Below are 16,799 nucleotides of genomic sequence, written 5' to 3' on the forward strand. Positions count from 1 at the left end.
ATGACTTCAGGTAACTAGGACTAGTTAAAACCATTCTTATGATTTCAACGTGACATAGAAATAGACAACACAAGTGAGTTAAGACATTAAAATAATGAAAATAAACACAAAGCAGACAGTTGCAGAATAACACAATCCCTCCTTTTAATCTTTTTGATTAATATGAATAAGTGTATTAAATAAGCATTTATACAGTATGAAAGTTAAAATGTTGTACTATATGGCAAGTATTCATGAAAGTTGCCCTCTCTATGCATGTTGCTATAACAGCATATAACTGATTTATAACGCATTTGTAAATGACTTATTAGTCATTAACAAACCCATTTAATGAGAAATGTTTGAATTCATATTGAACTCTGGCGAATCTGAGCAATGTTTGAGACTTTATTGAGATTACTTCTGAAACTGTAGAGGTAACACAAGGGTCTTTTTCTTAGGAGAAACATCTGGTGCAGGATAAAAGGTTAAGCAGTCTCGATTGGCTCTCCATTCAATCTCATTGCTGTCTGGGAGAAATCTTTTTTGTGATTTTTCTTTCTGAAGATGCAATCCGAAATACAGCAGCAAACTTAGATGCAAAGAGGCTCTCTCTCTCTCTCTCTCTCTCTTCACCCCCCTTCGCATAACAAAGGGAAAAGGAACAGAAAGAAAGGGAACAGTGGAATAAAATAATGTGTGACTGTGTAATTAGATCCTGTGTGCAATCACTGATTCCCTTGTGTTGTAAGACTGACTGCCTCTTAGCATGCGGCATCAGAAACATTTCTCCTATTTTTCTTTTTTTTCCACTCCCTTTTTCCGGTACCGGGGGTCTTAAAAGCAGTGGGGGGGCCGAGGGGAAAGGGGGGCGGAATCAGTTGTCAGCTAATTGCATCTCTCCGTGGCGATTATGTTCTCATAGCGAAAACAACCGATAATTATGGGAGCCGGAATGGCAGTTCGAGAGAGCGGTTACAGAACCGTCATGGCGGCCGTGTGGGACCCGGCCTCATTATCACCACGGAGACTGACCCGCCCCCTTCACCCCAGCAACCGCTCTAATTACCATCCAACCAGACCTGTCAATCAACACTATTTATAACCTAAATCTGAGAGAGGACTGACAGTTAAAGAGCACATAAAGACAGAGTAAAAGTAAGCAATAAGACTCCAGTGGTTAAATCTATCCTATATCTTCACAAGCGATATGACAAGTGTGAGTGCAAACAAATCAATATTTAAGTCCTTTTTTTTATTACTGTAAATCTCCACTTTCATATTCTTTAAATTATGAAAGTGTTAGGCAGCCATCTGAACGAGCTGCAACACATTAGCATTAGCATTAGATGCTCCATCTCCATCTATTGGGGGAGGCCCCATGATGAGCTCCGCGGTGAGGCCTTGTGTAGGCTGAGTGATACGAGGCGTGAGACCTTGGAGCACTGCCCTGCTGTTATTCACAATCCTAATACCGCACAGATGTGTGGATCAAGAAACAGCTGTCTAGTATTACGTATGCACACAAAAACGCTGGCAGCCCCCAACAGCCGGTGGGACATTTCATAAAAACATACACACTTGTATGTTTACAAATAAAGGAAAGCAAAAAAAATAAATAATAATTAATAAATAAATAAAAAACCTCACATCCCACAGCTACGATGAGAACATCCATCTGTCTTAAGCTGGGGTATTAGAGGAGTAGTTCACCTAAAAATGAAAATTAGGTCATCGTTTACTCACTCTCATTTCTTTCCAAACCTGAATTACTTTTTTTATTCCATGGAAAGCAAAAACTAATGTTTGCAGAATATCTCAGCCACTTATTTCCATAATAAAAGTAAATGAGGACTGTGGCTGTCAAGCTTCTAAACTGCATAGTCTAAATGACTTATGTGCTAATCTTGGTTGACATTATATATATATATACTGTATATACTGTATATACACACTGGCAGCCAAAAGTTTGGAATAATGTACAGATTTTGCTCTTATGGAAAGAAATTGGTACTTTTATTCTCCAAAGTGGCATTCAACTGATCACAATATATATTCAGAACATTAATAATGTGAAAAATTACTATTGCAATTTGGACCCACAAAAGCTCAACGGGGTTAAGATCCATAACACACTTTTCCAATTATCTGTTGTCCAATGTCTGTTTCTTTGCCCACTCTAACCTTTAATTTTTGTTTTTCTGTTTCAAAAGTGGCTTTTTCTTTGCAATTCTTCCCATTAGGGCAGCACCCCTGAGTCTTCTCTTTACTGTTGTTCATGAAACTGGTGTTGAGCGGGTAGAATTCAATGAAGCTGTCAGCTGAGGACATGTGAGGCGTCTATTTCTCAAACTAGAGACTCTGATGTACATCTGGACTTCCACATCTCTTCTGTCCTTGTTAGAGCCAGTTGTCCATTGTCTTTGAAGACTGTAGTGTACACCTTTTGTATGAAATCTTCAGTTTTTTGTCAATTTCAAGCATTGTATAGCCTTAATTCCTTAAAACAATGATTGACTGATGAGTTTCTAGAGAAAGTTGTTTCTTTTTTGACATTTTTGTCCTAATATTGACCTTAAGACATGCCAGTCTATTGTATACTGTCAACTCAAAAACAAACACAAAGACAATGTTAAGCTTCATTTAACAAACCAAATAGCTTTCAAATGTGTTTAATATAATGGCAAGTGATTTTCTAGTACTAAATTAGCAATTTAGCATGATTACTCAAGGATAACGTATTGGAGTGATGGCTGCTGGAAATGGTGCCTGTCTAGATCTGATCCGAAATGACTTTTTTCAAATAGTGATGGTGCTGTTTTTTTACATCAGTAATGTCCTAACTACACTTTGTGATCAGTTGAATGCCACTTTGGTGAATTAAAGAACAAATTTCCTTCCGAAACAGCAAAATTGGTACATTATTACAAACTTTTGGCTAAAAGTATATATAATCTCTAAAATTCATCCAGAATCATTTGGATTAATCCATAATAGTTTCAATATATACTGTATTAACACTTAACATATTAAGTAATTGTGAAATTTTGGCATTACAAAATTTGGTTACACTTTCTCTGAAGCTTATATTTATAATGCATTGTAAAGGTATTATAATACAGTATTAATGTCTCATAATACACCTTATAATATGTTATAACTTCTCATAAATAATTGTAACCACAATTATAATACTTACCAATTCATAGTTATACTTTAGTGTATAATGCATTAACACAGTGGTGGTGGCGTTGTGGGCTAAAGCACTTAACTGTTAAGCAGAAGGTTGTCGGTTCGATCCCCACAGCCACCACCATTGTGTCCCTGAGCAAGGCACTGAACTCCAGGTTGCTCCGAGGCGACTGTCCCTGTAATAAAGGCACTGTAAGTCGCTTTGGATAAAAGCGTCTGCCAAATGCATAAATGTAAATGTGTGTGTTTGTGCTTTAATTGACAATAGCAATGTCTTCTTATAAACATCCATAAGGTATTTTAAGTGGTTATAAGACATTACAAGTCATACTAAAAGTTAAATACAGTACTGTGATAAGTCTCTTGTTCAGGTAGGAAGGAGGAAGCGGGAGCCTGATAAACAATCTACATAAGTTTGTTTATTTACACTACCTTTCAGTATAACACACACGGTTTGCTTTTCAGCAGGACACGCATACTCAGGTCAGTCTCTCTCTCTTACTGTAGCTATGGCTGCTGTTTTATCTCTCTCCAGCTCTCACTGTAAACACAAACAGCTGTTAGAGATAACTTCCCACAGGTGTCAACCCTTACAATTCATTCTCTCCCAGCCTCGCTCACCACAGACGTCGCTTGGCCACACCCACCCATTCAATGTAAATTGTAATATATTACGAAAAATACAAATAAATATTAACATATGCTGGGTTAAAATTGGATGTTGCTTGTGTTATAATGCATTAGAATATGAATAGGGGAAGTATTATGTATTATAACTATATTGTAATTATTTATGAGAAGTTATGGCTTATTATAATGTGTATTATGAGACATTATGAATGCAGTATAATACATGCATAATGCCTTTACAATGCATTATAAATATGGGCTTTATAGAAAGTGTTACCAAGTTATGTATTTTTTTTTAAAAATAATACAAATAATAAAAATTAAATTATAATGAAATATGATTATAAATAAATAAATGTATTATGTATTTATTAATGTAAAATGAAAAGTGACATTAAATCTGACATGTGAGATGCATTGAAACTATATAGCAGACAAAATTATTTTAAAAAAGTTAATATTATGAAATCATGAAATTCTGGAAACAAAAATAGTTTGAATAAAAATAAAATAATAAATAATAAAACAAAAGCAATGAAATGGAAGTATAAATAAATCATGCAATTTATTAATATATTTATTAAAGTGAAACAAAAATTGACATTAAATATGCCTTGAAATGAAGTTTTGTGGAAAAAAATTGAATAGATATATCATGAAATAATTATATACATCATAGAATGTTGCAATCGATAAATATAACTATAATGAAAATTGGCTGTACATAAATAAAGAAGATACTTTGATATGTATTTATTTATGTCAAATGTTTCATGACATGAAATAAAACATGAAACGTAATCGTAAACACTTTTATTTACTTTTGTCTCCAATGTAAACACTTTCATCTATCAAAGTTGATATGTCGGGATCTAAAGAATTTTGGGGTGAACTATTCCTTCAAACAAATGTCACGTCACTAAACAGCAGCATATTTTGCCTTCATTCATTGCATATTTTTGTATGTTTCACAAAAAAAAAAAAATATTTGCATTTGTTGTTCAGCTAGTCGACAGTTTAGACCGTGTGTGTGAATAAACTAAAGCTTCTAATCAGAGATACCCTGAATGACTTCATGTCTGAATACTCTGCTTAATTACACATTCGCACACAAAGTCCCATCCCTCATCCCTGATTGGGTTATTGTCTCAGATCTTTCTCCTCTAACGACTGCTGGGCCCCCCCTCGCACTGAATATTCATGAGAGGAAGTGTCTCACTAGATGGCAGTGCAGCTCAGTGTGGCCATGCTAATGAGCTCACAGGGGATTCATATTTATGAGATCTGGGATGGAGATACCAAAATGTGACTTTGTACGAATGTGTGTATGGTGACTCTAAATCAGTTAGACAGCAAAGAGTGGCCTGTCATACACACACAGACTTAAAGAGGAAAAGAGACTGTTATTTCATCTGCTTTAAATACATTTGTTGGGAAACAGAGAGAACATTTACATGGGAACTGTGCATATAATTTCATGACACAGCATACGCACAACATGCAGAGTATATATAGCAATTTATACTACAATTACACTTCAAAATGAGAATTCTGTCAGCCTTTGCTAACCCTCATGTCATTCCAAACCTGTAGGTTTTTTCTTCCATGAAATACAGAGAAATATATTTGGCAGAATGTCCAAGCTTATCTTTTCCATACAATGGAAGTGGATGGGGACTGAGAGCGTCGAGCTCCTAAAAGGATTGGATTACCATTAAAGTATAATACAAGTAGTCGATACAACTTGTGTGCTATTGTCCAAGTCTTTTGAAGCCATCCTATAGCTTTCTGCGAGGAACAGATGAAACTTTAAGTCATTATTTACTGAAAATCTTCCTTTCAAATCATATTCACACATGAGTGATGATTAATGATTGAAAACTAATGCCAAACTTGGTGCAACGTGCCATGTTTGAATTTAATTTATTCATATTTGAGAAGTACCAAAGTGATATCATTAGTATTCATATGTATTCTTATGTAAGTGTGGTTAAAGCACTCATTTACATTGACACTTATACATACAATTTTGACACATTGACAGAATCTACAATGTAAATAATTTTACTTAAGAATAACTTTAGATGGGGGCCTAGGTAACTCAGCGAGTATTGCCGCTGACTATCACACCTGGAGTCACAAGTTTGAATCCAGGGCATGCTGAGTGAATCCAGCCAGGTGTCCTAAGCATTAAAATTGGCCCGGTTGCTAGGGAGGGTAGAGTCACATGTGGTAACCTCCTCGTGGTCGCAATTAGGGTTTCTCTGCAGTGTCATGCACAACGAGTCACATGATAAGATGCGTGGATTGACGGTCTCAGAAGCGGAGGCAACTGAGACTTGTCCTCCGCCACCCGGATTGTGGTGACTAACAGCGCCACCATGAGGACCTACTAGGTAGTGGGAATTGGGCATTCCAAACTGGGAGAAAAAGGGATAAATAAAAAAAAAAGAATACGTTCAAATTTTTATGAATCCTGTTATAGAATTCATGGAATTAATTGTTTATTATATGTATAATCAATGAGATTAATTAAATGTTACATGTTATTTATTTAACACAGTTGACATATTTAATTATTTTAACCGTATAACGGTTTCATTCTGTTACGTGATTTCTGGTGCCATTTTGCACTACTTTTGTACATCTTTTTGCCATTTTTCTGGATAAATTGTGATTAAACGTATCTGGCATTTACGTCTTGTTTTTTAACATTGTTAAGAAATGGTTAGGGCTAAGTTTAGTAAAAATGTAACTATGCAAATATATTTGTAATATAAAAGATTTGTAAATAGTTTTACATTTCTCATGCTGTAAATACAAATGTACAAATATGTAGATTTAAATGTTATGTGCAAATAGCTGTGAATATTAATGAGATCTGGTTGGAACTATGTGGGTTTGGAACAGATTGTTTTCAACAAATTGTTTATTATGTTTCCAGGATTGTTACTTATTCATGTTTTTAAGACGTTATAGACACTACAGCGGATTTTCTGTAAGGCTGAATAAATAATTCAGATTAAAAGTAATGGCTAGGATCATCCAATTACTTCCAACCATGTTAAAATAAAATTATACATTATAAATTCTGAATCTATGTACTGATTACCATTTGTCCATGTCTACCAAACATGTTGAGTGGTCCAAACATCATCTGCAGCCTGAAACTGAACTTATGAAAGAATTTTAGGATTGAATGCACTTAGCTGTAAAGAAAGCTATAGGATGCTCCCTTGCTCCCTATTTAGTGAATGACTTAACCTTCAGTGTGCTGTTTGTCTTCACTGGTCTCAGAACCGCTTAAAATTAATCTTATTTTCATCCTAACTCCATATAGAGAGTCTGAAAGCAAGATTTTTCAGCTTCGGATGAACACATGTAAACTCAATGTGAAAATGCACAGTAAATATATAGGAATGCATGAAATAATGTTAATGAATAGAACCGTATTACACAGAGATAACAAAATAAAATACAACTAAATGAATATTAAAATGAAGCGAAATAACCCACAGATGTTTAATGTTATTCACAACAACTAACATGTTTTTTCAACTTTTGAGGAAATGCAGTACGAGTTTCCACAAATGTGGACATATGTTTATCAGGGCGCTGATGCGCGAAAAATTAACAGATTTTTAAAACTACCAGAAGCACTTTTGTTGAATCCGTAGGACCGCTTAAGGAAAATCAATGGCATGCTGTTGTGTCACGTGACTCGGTGCGGCAGAAGTTAACCCTTTTAAATTCATTTCAATTATGCGTTGCATATAGTGAAGCCAATACAACATCCACACAAGTGGACGCAGGGTCGCACAAGGTTAAGAAGACGATTTGTCACAATGAGCATGTGTTTGTGTGTGTGTGAGACATGTTCACAGTCCAGACAGGTCCATCAATCATCACACCCTCCTATTGGATTTGACCAGTCAGTGACTTAGCCATTAACCTCACACACACATACATAATATAGCAAAAAAATCTCTAAATTGATCGCATATTGAAATACACACACACACACCAATCCAGCAAAGGGTGTTCAGATGATGCAAATTCATTTCAGGTGGTTGATGCCAAAATAGAGCAGGATATAACAGGATTTCAGCTATTTCAGTGCACACACACTCACAGAGCAGATGAACCAGTCCAGACATGAGTGTCAGGTTGACAGCCTCATATCCAGAGGAATGCTTGCTAGAGAGCGAGAGAGAGGATGTCTTCTCATTCATTTGTGAGGTATGGGTGAAAGAAATGTGCAACCCCCCTCAGAGTTGTGCCTCTGGCCTCCGTCATCATTGTCATGCATGTGTGTATGCATTTGCGAATGTGTGTGTGGAGATGACTTTTCAAGGTTGAAAGAAGTGTTGATCAATTGAAATCACTTCTGTGCCTTTAATATTGTACACACACACACACGTTCACAATGCAAAGCATCCTCCCTAGTCCAACTAGACTATTTATTGAAACTAAACTGCAAAAATGGTTCATTCCGAAATCAGCATGGTTATAGGTTTGGGTTCCTAAAGCAATTCACTACAAATTACGAATTACTTCTCTAAAAATGTAATGAGATTACCTTGCTAATTACTTAATGGGGAAAGTAATCATATTACTAACTTCTTTACTTTTAAATTACTTTCTTAAACACTTTTCTGCTCAACAAATTCAAAATGTCTGTATTTCCTCGTCGCACACATCGTGATACACTCAGCACCAAACGTGTTTTCTTTTCAATGAATCATTATGCGGCAATAATTCACGTTTCACATATATTCTACATAAACAATATTATTTTAGAAGTAGGTGTTAAAGTAATACAATTAATTGAAAGTCAGTAATTGTAATCTGATTAAAAGAATTAAAAATGTAATGTATTACACTACTTCACTAAAAAAGTAGCTATATTTAAGTAACTAGTTACTTTGTAAGAGGATTGTACCCAACACTGTTTATAAAGTAATGACCAGGAGCTCATTAACATATGACCGCCTACATTTGCATATCATTCGATTTCACTAGCTCAGCTGTTCATTGCGTAAAACAATGCTAATGCTGGATTAGATTAACCCAGAGTCAAAAAAATAACCCTGGGTGAACAATTTTAAATAAAAACATTTTGAAAAATGGTAAGAGAGAAGGTGGGGAATGGGTGAGAAGTCATTCATTGGCATTCTTTTATAATTATTTTACGATATGACGTTGAGGACGATGTTCCACAGCACCTCAGTTGACAGCTCCTCACAGAAAGAGTTAGAAATATTTAGATTATTTTCATGCTCCTCAAGAGCCAAAAATACTCTCTCTCTCTGTCTCTATCACTCTCTCTCTGTCTCTATCACTCTCTCTCTCTCTCTCTCTCTCTCATTAGCATCCTAATGAACAGATTCTCTACCTATTCTGTTTTCCTGTCAGTCTTAGAAAAAGCGTGCTGGCTTTGAAGTGTCTACACAGACAAATCTGCATTGAAAAACACAACAGTCCTTATTCTACTTCTAAAGCTTTCACAACTATAACTCGCACAGACACACACACAGAGTTAGGTCAAATATGGACCTGAAATATATAAATAAAAAATAAGTGTCTTTCCGTGCAAAACATTTTTCCTAATAAATAGTGGTGCCAAATAGCCTCAGTGTGTGTGTGTGTGTGTGTGTGTGTGTGTGTGTTGGGGTGTGAATGTGTGCTCTTAAAGGAAATAATTGAAGAGACAGAACTCCAGCATCAGGCCTCTAATGAAAGGTGACAAATTAATTTCTGTCTCCTAATAGCTGAAAATAGAACATGTCCGACTGCCTGTCTTATTGTACGTGCCGCTTGGAAGAGTGCATGTGTGAGAGAGAGAGGGTGAGGAAAATAATCTTTTTTTGATGTTATTTAAAATTGTTATTTAAAAACGTTGTTACCTAAAGATTTTAAAGTCCCTACTATAGGCATTTAAAACTGGACAAAAGCTCAGAACATGCGGATGAGTGCGCGAGGTCTGTCTTGAGGGTGTGGAAAGAGCTTAGTCAGTTTGAAAATCAAGCAGCAATACAGCAAATTTGATTTTCCAAAGCCTAACTGGAACCGCCTCTCTGAGATTCTCATTGGTCGCCTGATTCCTACATCAGAGTGAGTTGTTGTCAACTTTTGTTCACATTACAGAGTGTAACTTTTGCAAACCGTTGAATTTTTTGTAATACATTTATTTTATTTTATCTATTTATTTTGTAATTAGGTCCGAAATTGCCAGATGCACTGCTTCGAAATGAACAAAATTGCCCCTAAATGTAAAATGTATGGGCAAAAAATCCCCTTGTAATAAATTTTTATGCTTTGTATATATCTGTATAAACAGCTTAAAAAATATGCACTCACATTACCCCTGAAAATCAACAGACACTGCTTACGAGGCATCCATTGAAGCCCCTGTAGGGTTTCTGCTTTGCATAGTAAAGTCTTAACTTGCATCTGTGGATGCATCGGCGAGTGATGTTGGAAGTTATCCCAAGCCCATGTTCATGATATCCATTACAGACGAATTATGATTTTTAGGGCTCAGAGATCACGTGCATTCTGAAGTGGTTTTCGTTTTGCCCTTTATGCACAAAGATTTGACCAGATTCCTTGAATCTTTATCTGTATTGTCCACTGTAGAGGGCGAAATGCCGAAATCCTTCCAATTTGTCTTTTGGGAACATTGGTCTCAAAATGCTGGATTATTTAATGAAGTATCTGTTGGCAAATTGAGAAGTCTCGAATGGTCCTTGCTCTTAAAGGATTAGGCTGTTTATGGAGGGTCCTTATACAGTATACAGTACTATGATACGATTGCCTCACCTGTTGCACATCGCCTTGTTATTTCAACTCGTCAAATTGTAATTAGTCTTAAATTGCCCCTGTCTCAACTTTTTTGGAGTGTGTTGCAATCATCTGATTTGAAATGATTGTCGATTTTCAAAAAACAATGGAATTCACAAGGAAAAACAACATATAATGTGTAGTTGTAGTGCTTTTGATATAGCAAAGGGTGAATATATTTCACAAATCAGCATTTTTCATACTGTCCCATCTTTTTAGGGATTGGGGTTGTAATAGAAATCAATGCAAAATGTGCTCCATGGCACAGCACAATTTTGACGCTGAACGTTTGTGGTAGAAACTGGTAGAAACTGTAGAAAATTATTGTTATGAATTTTAGAAAGCGCCATGTCATCCACCAGATGCATCCGATGCGATTTACCCTGCCGCTTACACATTACCAAAGTTGTGTTGAGAAATATGTCTGAAGAGACAAAGACTATTGTGCAACGAGCAGCACTATTTAGATATGGCCAGAAAATCCATATATATATAGCTATATATTGATAATAATCTATACAATCTTCAGCTTATCACTGTGCCTACTGGGGGCAGTGATGCGTCTTTCAGTAGGCTTAGACCGATTTCAGCGAAAGAACTTTGAACTACCGCCGAATTCACAGTGCAATCAGTCTTCTCTGAAAAATTTGCATTGGCCACCGGATGCCTACGTCAGAGTGCTCTGTCGTCAACTTTTCAGTGTTACTTTTACAAACCCTTGCATTTTTTGTCCTTGTGATGCACCATCCCCATTGAAATCAATTAATTTGTCACATTTTCTGATGCAAGTGAGTGATTTCGGTTTTGGTATGGTCAGGTCAGTTCATTATGCAGACCTCTGACGTACATTTGAAAAGGCACACATCTATTTCCAAAGATTAACAAGCACTTCACTTTCTTATAAGCTTTTCTCCTTTCCCTCTAAACACACGCACAAGCCCTGCCAAACCTTTGATCCACCGACTGCAGCATCGTGAATAGTCACGCCGTCATTAACGCTCCTCAAACGCTTCACTCTATCTGCCATTCAGGGATTGGGCCTTTGTGTCTCTAATCTCTGCCGATTGGCTGTCCAAAAATTAGAAGGGGGCAGAGTTTGTTTTTCGATTGGCCGTAATGACAGGAACAACAGGGGATCCATCTCATATGAATTTATCAAACTTTAGAACAATTCTCTGCTACACTTTGATGCTGTGTAAGATAAGATTATTTCTTCATATCAGCAGGCTGATTGTGGACTCGTGTATCTCATGCATGTTTTATAGCAGCTCTTTCTTTCAAACTGCTGCGCCAAGCCTTTTCTTTGGGGGGGAAAAAAAACTAAATAATTCATCTGTATTTTGGTGCATTCCTTTTGCAGAAAGAGAGAGAGAAATGGAGGGAATGAATTTAGGGTCTTCTTTTTTTCCAAGGGTCCGCATGGACACCATTCTGATAGAGATGAGAGGTTTTAGGCCTGAGAGTGACAAAGCGAGATAAAACAGTCTGAGAGAGCCTGTCAGGAAAAGGCAAACGTTGCTTTGAAGAGGTGAAATCGCACAACGCTGACGTCACGTAATCCTTATTTTATTAATGCTAACCTGAGCTCAGACGAACCCTCACATTCAGACAAAACAACCAACATCTCTCCCTGTCTCTCTCGCTTTGTTTCTGCATTCAGTGAGATATTCCTTTGATATTCCATCTTTTTAAGGCTTGATAACATTTAATAATAAAGGCAGAACCTCTGGAGGTTTGACGTCAGGCTGACCTGCTTAAATAAATGCACACTCTTGCAATGTCTTGAATGGAGCCATGAATAGCGTGGTAGCCCCAGTGCATGTCATGTCCTGTGTATAGCCTTGAACACTGTTTTGAAGGCTTCGTCTAAAACGCTAAGTCGATTTTACCTGGACATTTTATGACTTTTGTTGGAGGAAATGCTCAGTTGTCCAATCTTATATTAGCCTGCCAACCATTTGCGGCATAGACAGACTTTAAATGCAGGTTGTCATGGCTAAGAGCGATTTGGCATTGAACTTGTAATCACCCTTAAAGACCACCAGAAAACTGTAAGGTACACAGAGATAGAGATAGTGAGTAATTAGTATTAAACAGAAGTGAATAAGATCGGTATAGTGACATGAGAATAAAATGGAATAGAGGATTGAGAGACTGGAAATAATGCAGAAACACATAGAGGAAGGCAAGGAGATGGAAGAGAAAGGAAGATAGTGGCTTATATGGAAAGATACTCTTAAGTAGGTCATTTCATTAAACTGTAAATGCAATACAATGAGTTGACGGAGGATGTTATGTTTGTGCAATGGACTGAACATGATTTTATAATCAGCCTGGTTTGGCTTTGTGTGTGTGTGGTTGTTTGTGTGTGTGTGTGTGTGTGTGTGTGGTGTGCACATTGACCAGGGGCACTGTGTCGGTGCATGCCGATATCTCATCTCTTTTCACTCTATCACTCTAACTTGCTTGTCTCCTCACTTATGGATTGCATTTGTCTCGTCTTGTCTCATTTCATCTTGTCTTATCTTCCCTATCCTATCCTCTTCTCTTCTCTTCTCTTCTCTTCTCTTCTCTTCTCTTCTCTTCTCTTCTCAATTAATGCACTAATCGCTCATAATGGGCCCCATGGACTCATTCAATTGACTGTGATCAGGTATCTGCAGACACAACTAATCAAATGCTGTTGGCATAGATCACAGGAAACCAGGGATCATGCCTGGCATACAGTATATTTCATCTAAGACTGTCAGTAATAGCTTGACTTCAACCTTCATGCAGACAGACATGTAGATTTCCTCATTACAAAACAAATGCCAAAAAGAGACCTCTGAAACGCAAATGGCTTTTGGTAATGGCAATGAAAAACAGTGCAAATTAGAATTGATCTGTAATACATTTGGCATTTTCGTATAGCTGTTAAGTTTCCTGCCCACATGTGGCTCTACGCATGCCACTCAGAAACGACTGCTGTTGAACAACCAATACATTTACACTGACTAGCTCACAGGAGACTGGCAGAGAGGGTTGTGTTAGTAACAGCCAGACAGAAAGACATAAAAGGAAACAGATTGAACAGAGAGAGACATTTGGAACTGGTAATTTTACGCTTCTAACCAATTTTATTTGCATGACATCTGTAATCGAAATCAGTTTACATACTAGAACCCTAATCCCCTATGAGCATCAGAAGAAACATATATTTTGGAAGCCAGTAAACCATTGCGAGATGTGCATCTCTTTCACTAGATACGTTTTTAGGACGTTTAATGGGGCAGCTCAGGATAGCAGGTGTTTGGTAAACAAATTACTTTGCCAATTATTGCAAGTGTTATGAAAGATCCAAGCGCACAAGGTGCAACACAGAATTTTGTCCTTTAATGAATCATGCCCTTGATCCTCCAATGTGTTTTTCTCACGATGAAACTTTCATGAGCCGTAATAAACAGGATGCAGTTTAAAACAGGCAGATCTGGGAGACATTTTGAAGGGAGAGAAAGAGTGAGAAAAGCGAAGACGTAAGTATGTTTTTCTGGAACAGAGAGAACAAGAGAGGGATGGAGAGGTAGAAACAGATGGTGAAAAGTAAGAGCAATGACAAGAGGTTATTTTCACATGAGTGTGACTATTTAACAAAATGTGCCTATTGGGAGGGAAAATTGGCTTCTTAGAACTGCACATAGAGCACACACACACACACACACACACACACACACACACACACACACACACACACACACACACACACACACACACACACACACACACACACACACACACTGAGAGCTCTCAGATAAACTAATCCACATCCCTGGTGGTTTTCTGCTTTCCCACTGCCGAACTAATTTATCAAAACAATGGTCCTCACAAAAATAAGCCTCTGGTATTGTCTTTGCAGAAAACACACTGTTGAAAAGTTGTACTGATGCAAAACCTATCCTGCATCAAGCCCTTGTCTCAAAATTTGGTGAAGCGGACAGGATGAACCACTCAGACCAAAGAAAAAATGTCCAGTTTATAACCCTTACAATAAATGCACCACAGTACCATCATTTCTGCCAAAACAGCAAAGTTACCAAATAGTCATGGTTACACTTCACAAAAAGGTTCAGTTTGTTAACATTAATGCATTAGATATCATAAACTAAAAATGAATCATATATTTTTACAGCATTTATTAATCTTGGTTAATATTAGTTTATAAAAATACAATTGTTCATTGTTAGTTCATAATGCATTAACTGATGACTTTCAGACCTTGCTGCTACACAGCTCCTGATTCAAGCTTTGGTCATTTCAAGACTGGACTACTGTAATGCCCTGTTGGCTGGTCTTTTAGCTAATAAGCCACTGCAGATGGTCCAGAACGCTGCAGCGCATCTGGTCTTCAATCAGCCGTAGAGGGCTCATGTTACCCCACTCATGATTTCACTCCTGTAGCTGCCCGCATCAAATTCAAAGCTTTGACTCTGGCCTTTAGGACAGCCAATGGAACAACTCCCTCTTCAATTCACTACTCCCAAAATCCATTTTACGATCATTCACTCCCTCTGACCCTCTGTAGTCGAATGAGCCTCCAACCTTCACACAATCTGCTGATACCATCTCAGCATTCAAGAAACAGCCAAAAACACAACTATTCCACAAGCACTTAACCAATCAACACTTAATGCAAAAAAAAAAAAAAGCCACTGTGAGAACTTGGTAGTGCAATACTGTAGATATTGCTGACTTTTTAAAGGAGGAAGTTTTGTTCCTCATTTGTAAGTCACTTTGGATAAAAGCATCTGCTAAAAGACTTTTTTAGATTTTTAGATTTTTCAGTATATGTTGAAATGAACATGTGTTGACAGATTTCACAGAAAACCTCATAGTGTATGCTGGGTTCCGACTCCAATTTCTTACCCTCCAACTATGATTTCTAATGAAAGGATATCTAAGATGTTTGTTATTTTTGAGTGACTATCCATAACTACAGTGTAAATCTTGTAGTGTATGTTGCTCCATGAGTCAAATCTAAAGTCAGCGAGAAGCCAATGGAAATTAAGAGTGCCGGGCCACAAAGCTCCAGAAATGGAGACGGCGAAAAAGCACTCAAAATGGGGCTTACCTTTTAACGGCACTCACCTTCTACTGTCTCTTGGGGCTGTATTGGCTGCATCTTCCCACCCAGGTCCCCACCTAAATATGTTTGGCCGTGTCTTTCACAACACAGAGAAACAGCAACAATAATGGCAACGATAACAGCAATGCTCCTGTACATGTTTGTTTACATCTGTCGTGTGTCTCCAAGAAAGGGAAGGCATCAGTTTTCACATAATTTGCGATTGGATATGATTGACTTTACAGTTGGGTAAAGTGTGATCCTTAGTTGTTTGGTCAGTTTTGATCTATAGCCATCTACAACGTCGGTGTATGAAACCTAGTAATTTTTTGATATATATATATTTTTTTCAGATTAAACAAATTGTGTAGCGTAAACCCACCTTAAAGGTCAGTAAAGCCAGGAAAGTCTATTTTAACCACATTAGTTCAAAATAACATTAGAACAAAGATGGACGTTCTTGATATATAGTAAGCTGCCAGTCTGGACATACTGTAATGTCCTATGTAATCAAGAACCAAAGCTTTAGTCTTAACTACTTTTGCAAAATGTTTGAATGTCCACTCCTTTAGTTGTTATTCTCTTCTAGAATGGTGAGACGAGATATGAGCTGTCCTCACAGGGTGTGGGGTGTCCTGGGCCACAGCAGGCTTCTCCAAGCTAGCAAACACCAGGGTAACAGCACTAGCTCTGGCCCAAAAACAACATGAGCTGTCAGATTGGGTTATCACAGCCCAGTGAATCAGACGGGAGGAGGGAGGGACAGGGGAGGAGGAAGGGTGGAAGTGTTAGAGCGAGAGAGAGAGAGAGAGAGAGAGAGAGAGAGGGGAGGATTCAGACACCAGAGAGAAAAGGCTAGTGCACAAGCACCACAGCCAAAAGCACAAGGATAGAGTGTGTGTAGTGCGTTCTTGTGTTCGGAGTAACGGCAATGTTGGAGCACTCGTCTGAGCTGGGCTTTGTGCCGAGTGTGTGTGTAGACAGCATGCGATACTCATCCACGGTGAACAGCGCTGTCTCCATGAGGACTGCAGAGGAACTGCTGTTGAGGTAA

General features: G+C 37.6%; 1 protein-coding gene across 17 annotated transcripts in view; it reads left to right on the forward strand.

Moving 5' to 3' along the window:
• celf2 (cugbp, Elav-like family member 2) overlaps nt 1-16,799 on the forward strand; it is a 209,125-nt gene that overhangs the window by 51,555 nt on the left and 140,771 nt on the right. For 16 of the 17 annotated variants that reach the window (XM_052118472.1, XM_052118474.1, XM_052118475.1 and 13 more), the window contains exon 1: nt 16,578-16,795. The exons of the other annotated variant lie outside the window; for it this stretch is intronic. In XM_052118472.1, coding sequence (XP_051974432.1) covers nt 16,677-16,795 — 119 coding nt within the window. In that variant the 5' untranslated portion in view covers nt 16,578-16,676. Of the gene's footprint in view, nt 1-16,577; nt 16,796-16,799 lie in introns of those variants that run through there. 17 annotated transcript variants of the gene reach the window in all.

This window comes from Xyrauchen texanus, chromosome 45, assembly GCF_025860055.1.
Source record: "Xyrauchen texanus isolate HMW12.3.18 chromosome 45, RBS_HiC_50CHRs, whole genome shotgun sequence".
Lineage (NCBI taxonomy): Eukaryota > Metazoa > Chordata > Actinopteri > Cypriniformes > Catostomidae > Xyrauchen > Xyrauchen texanus.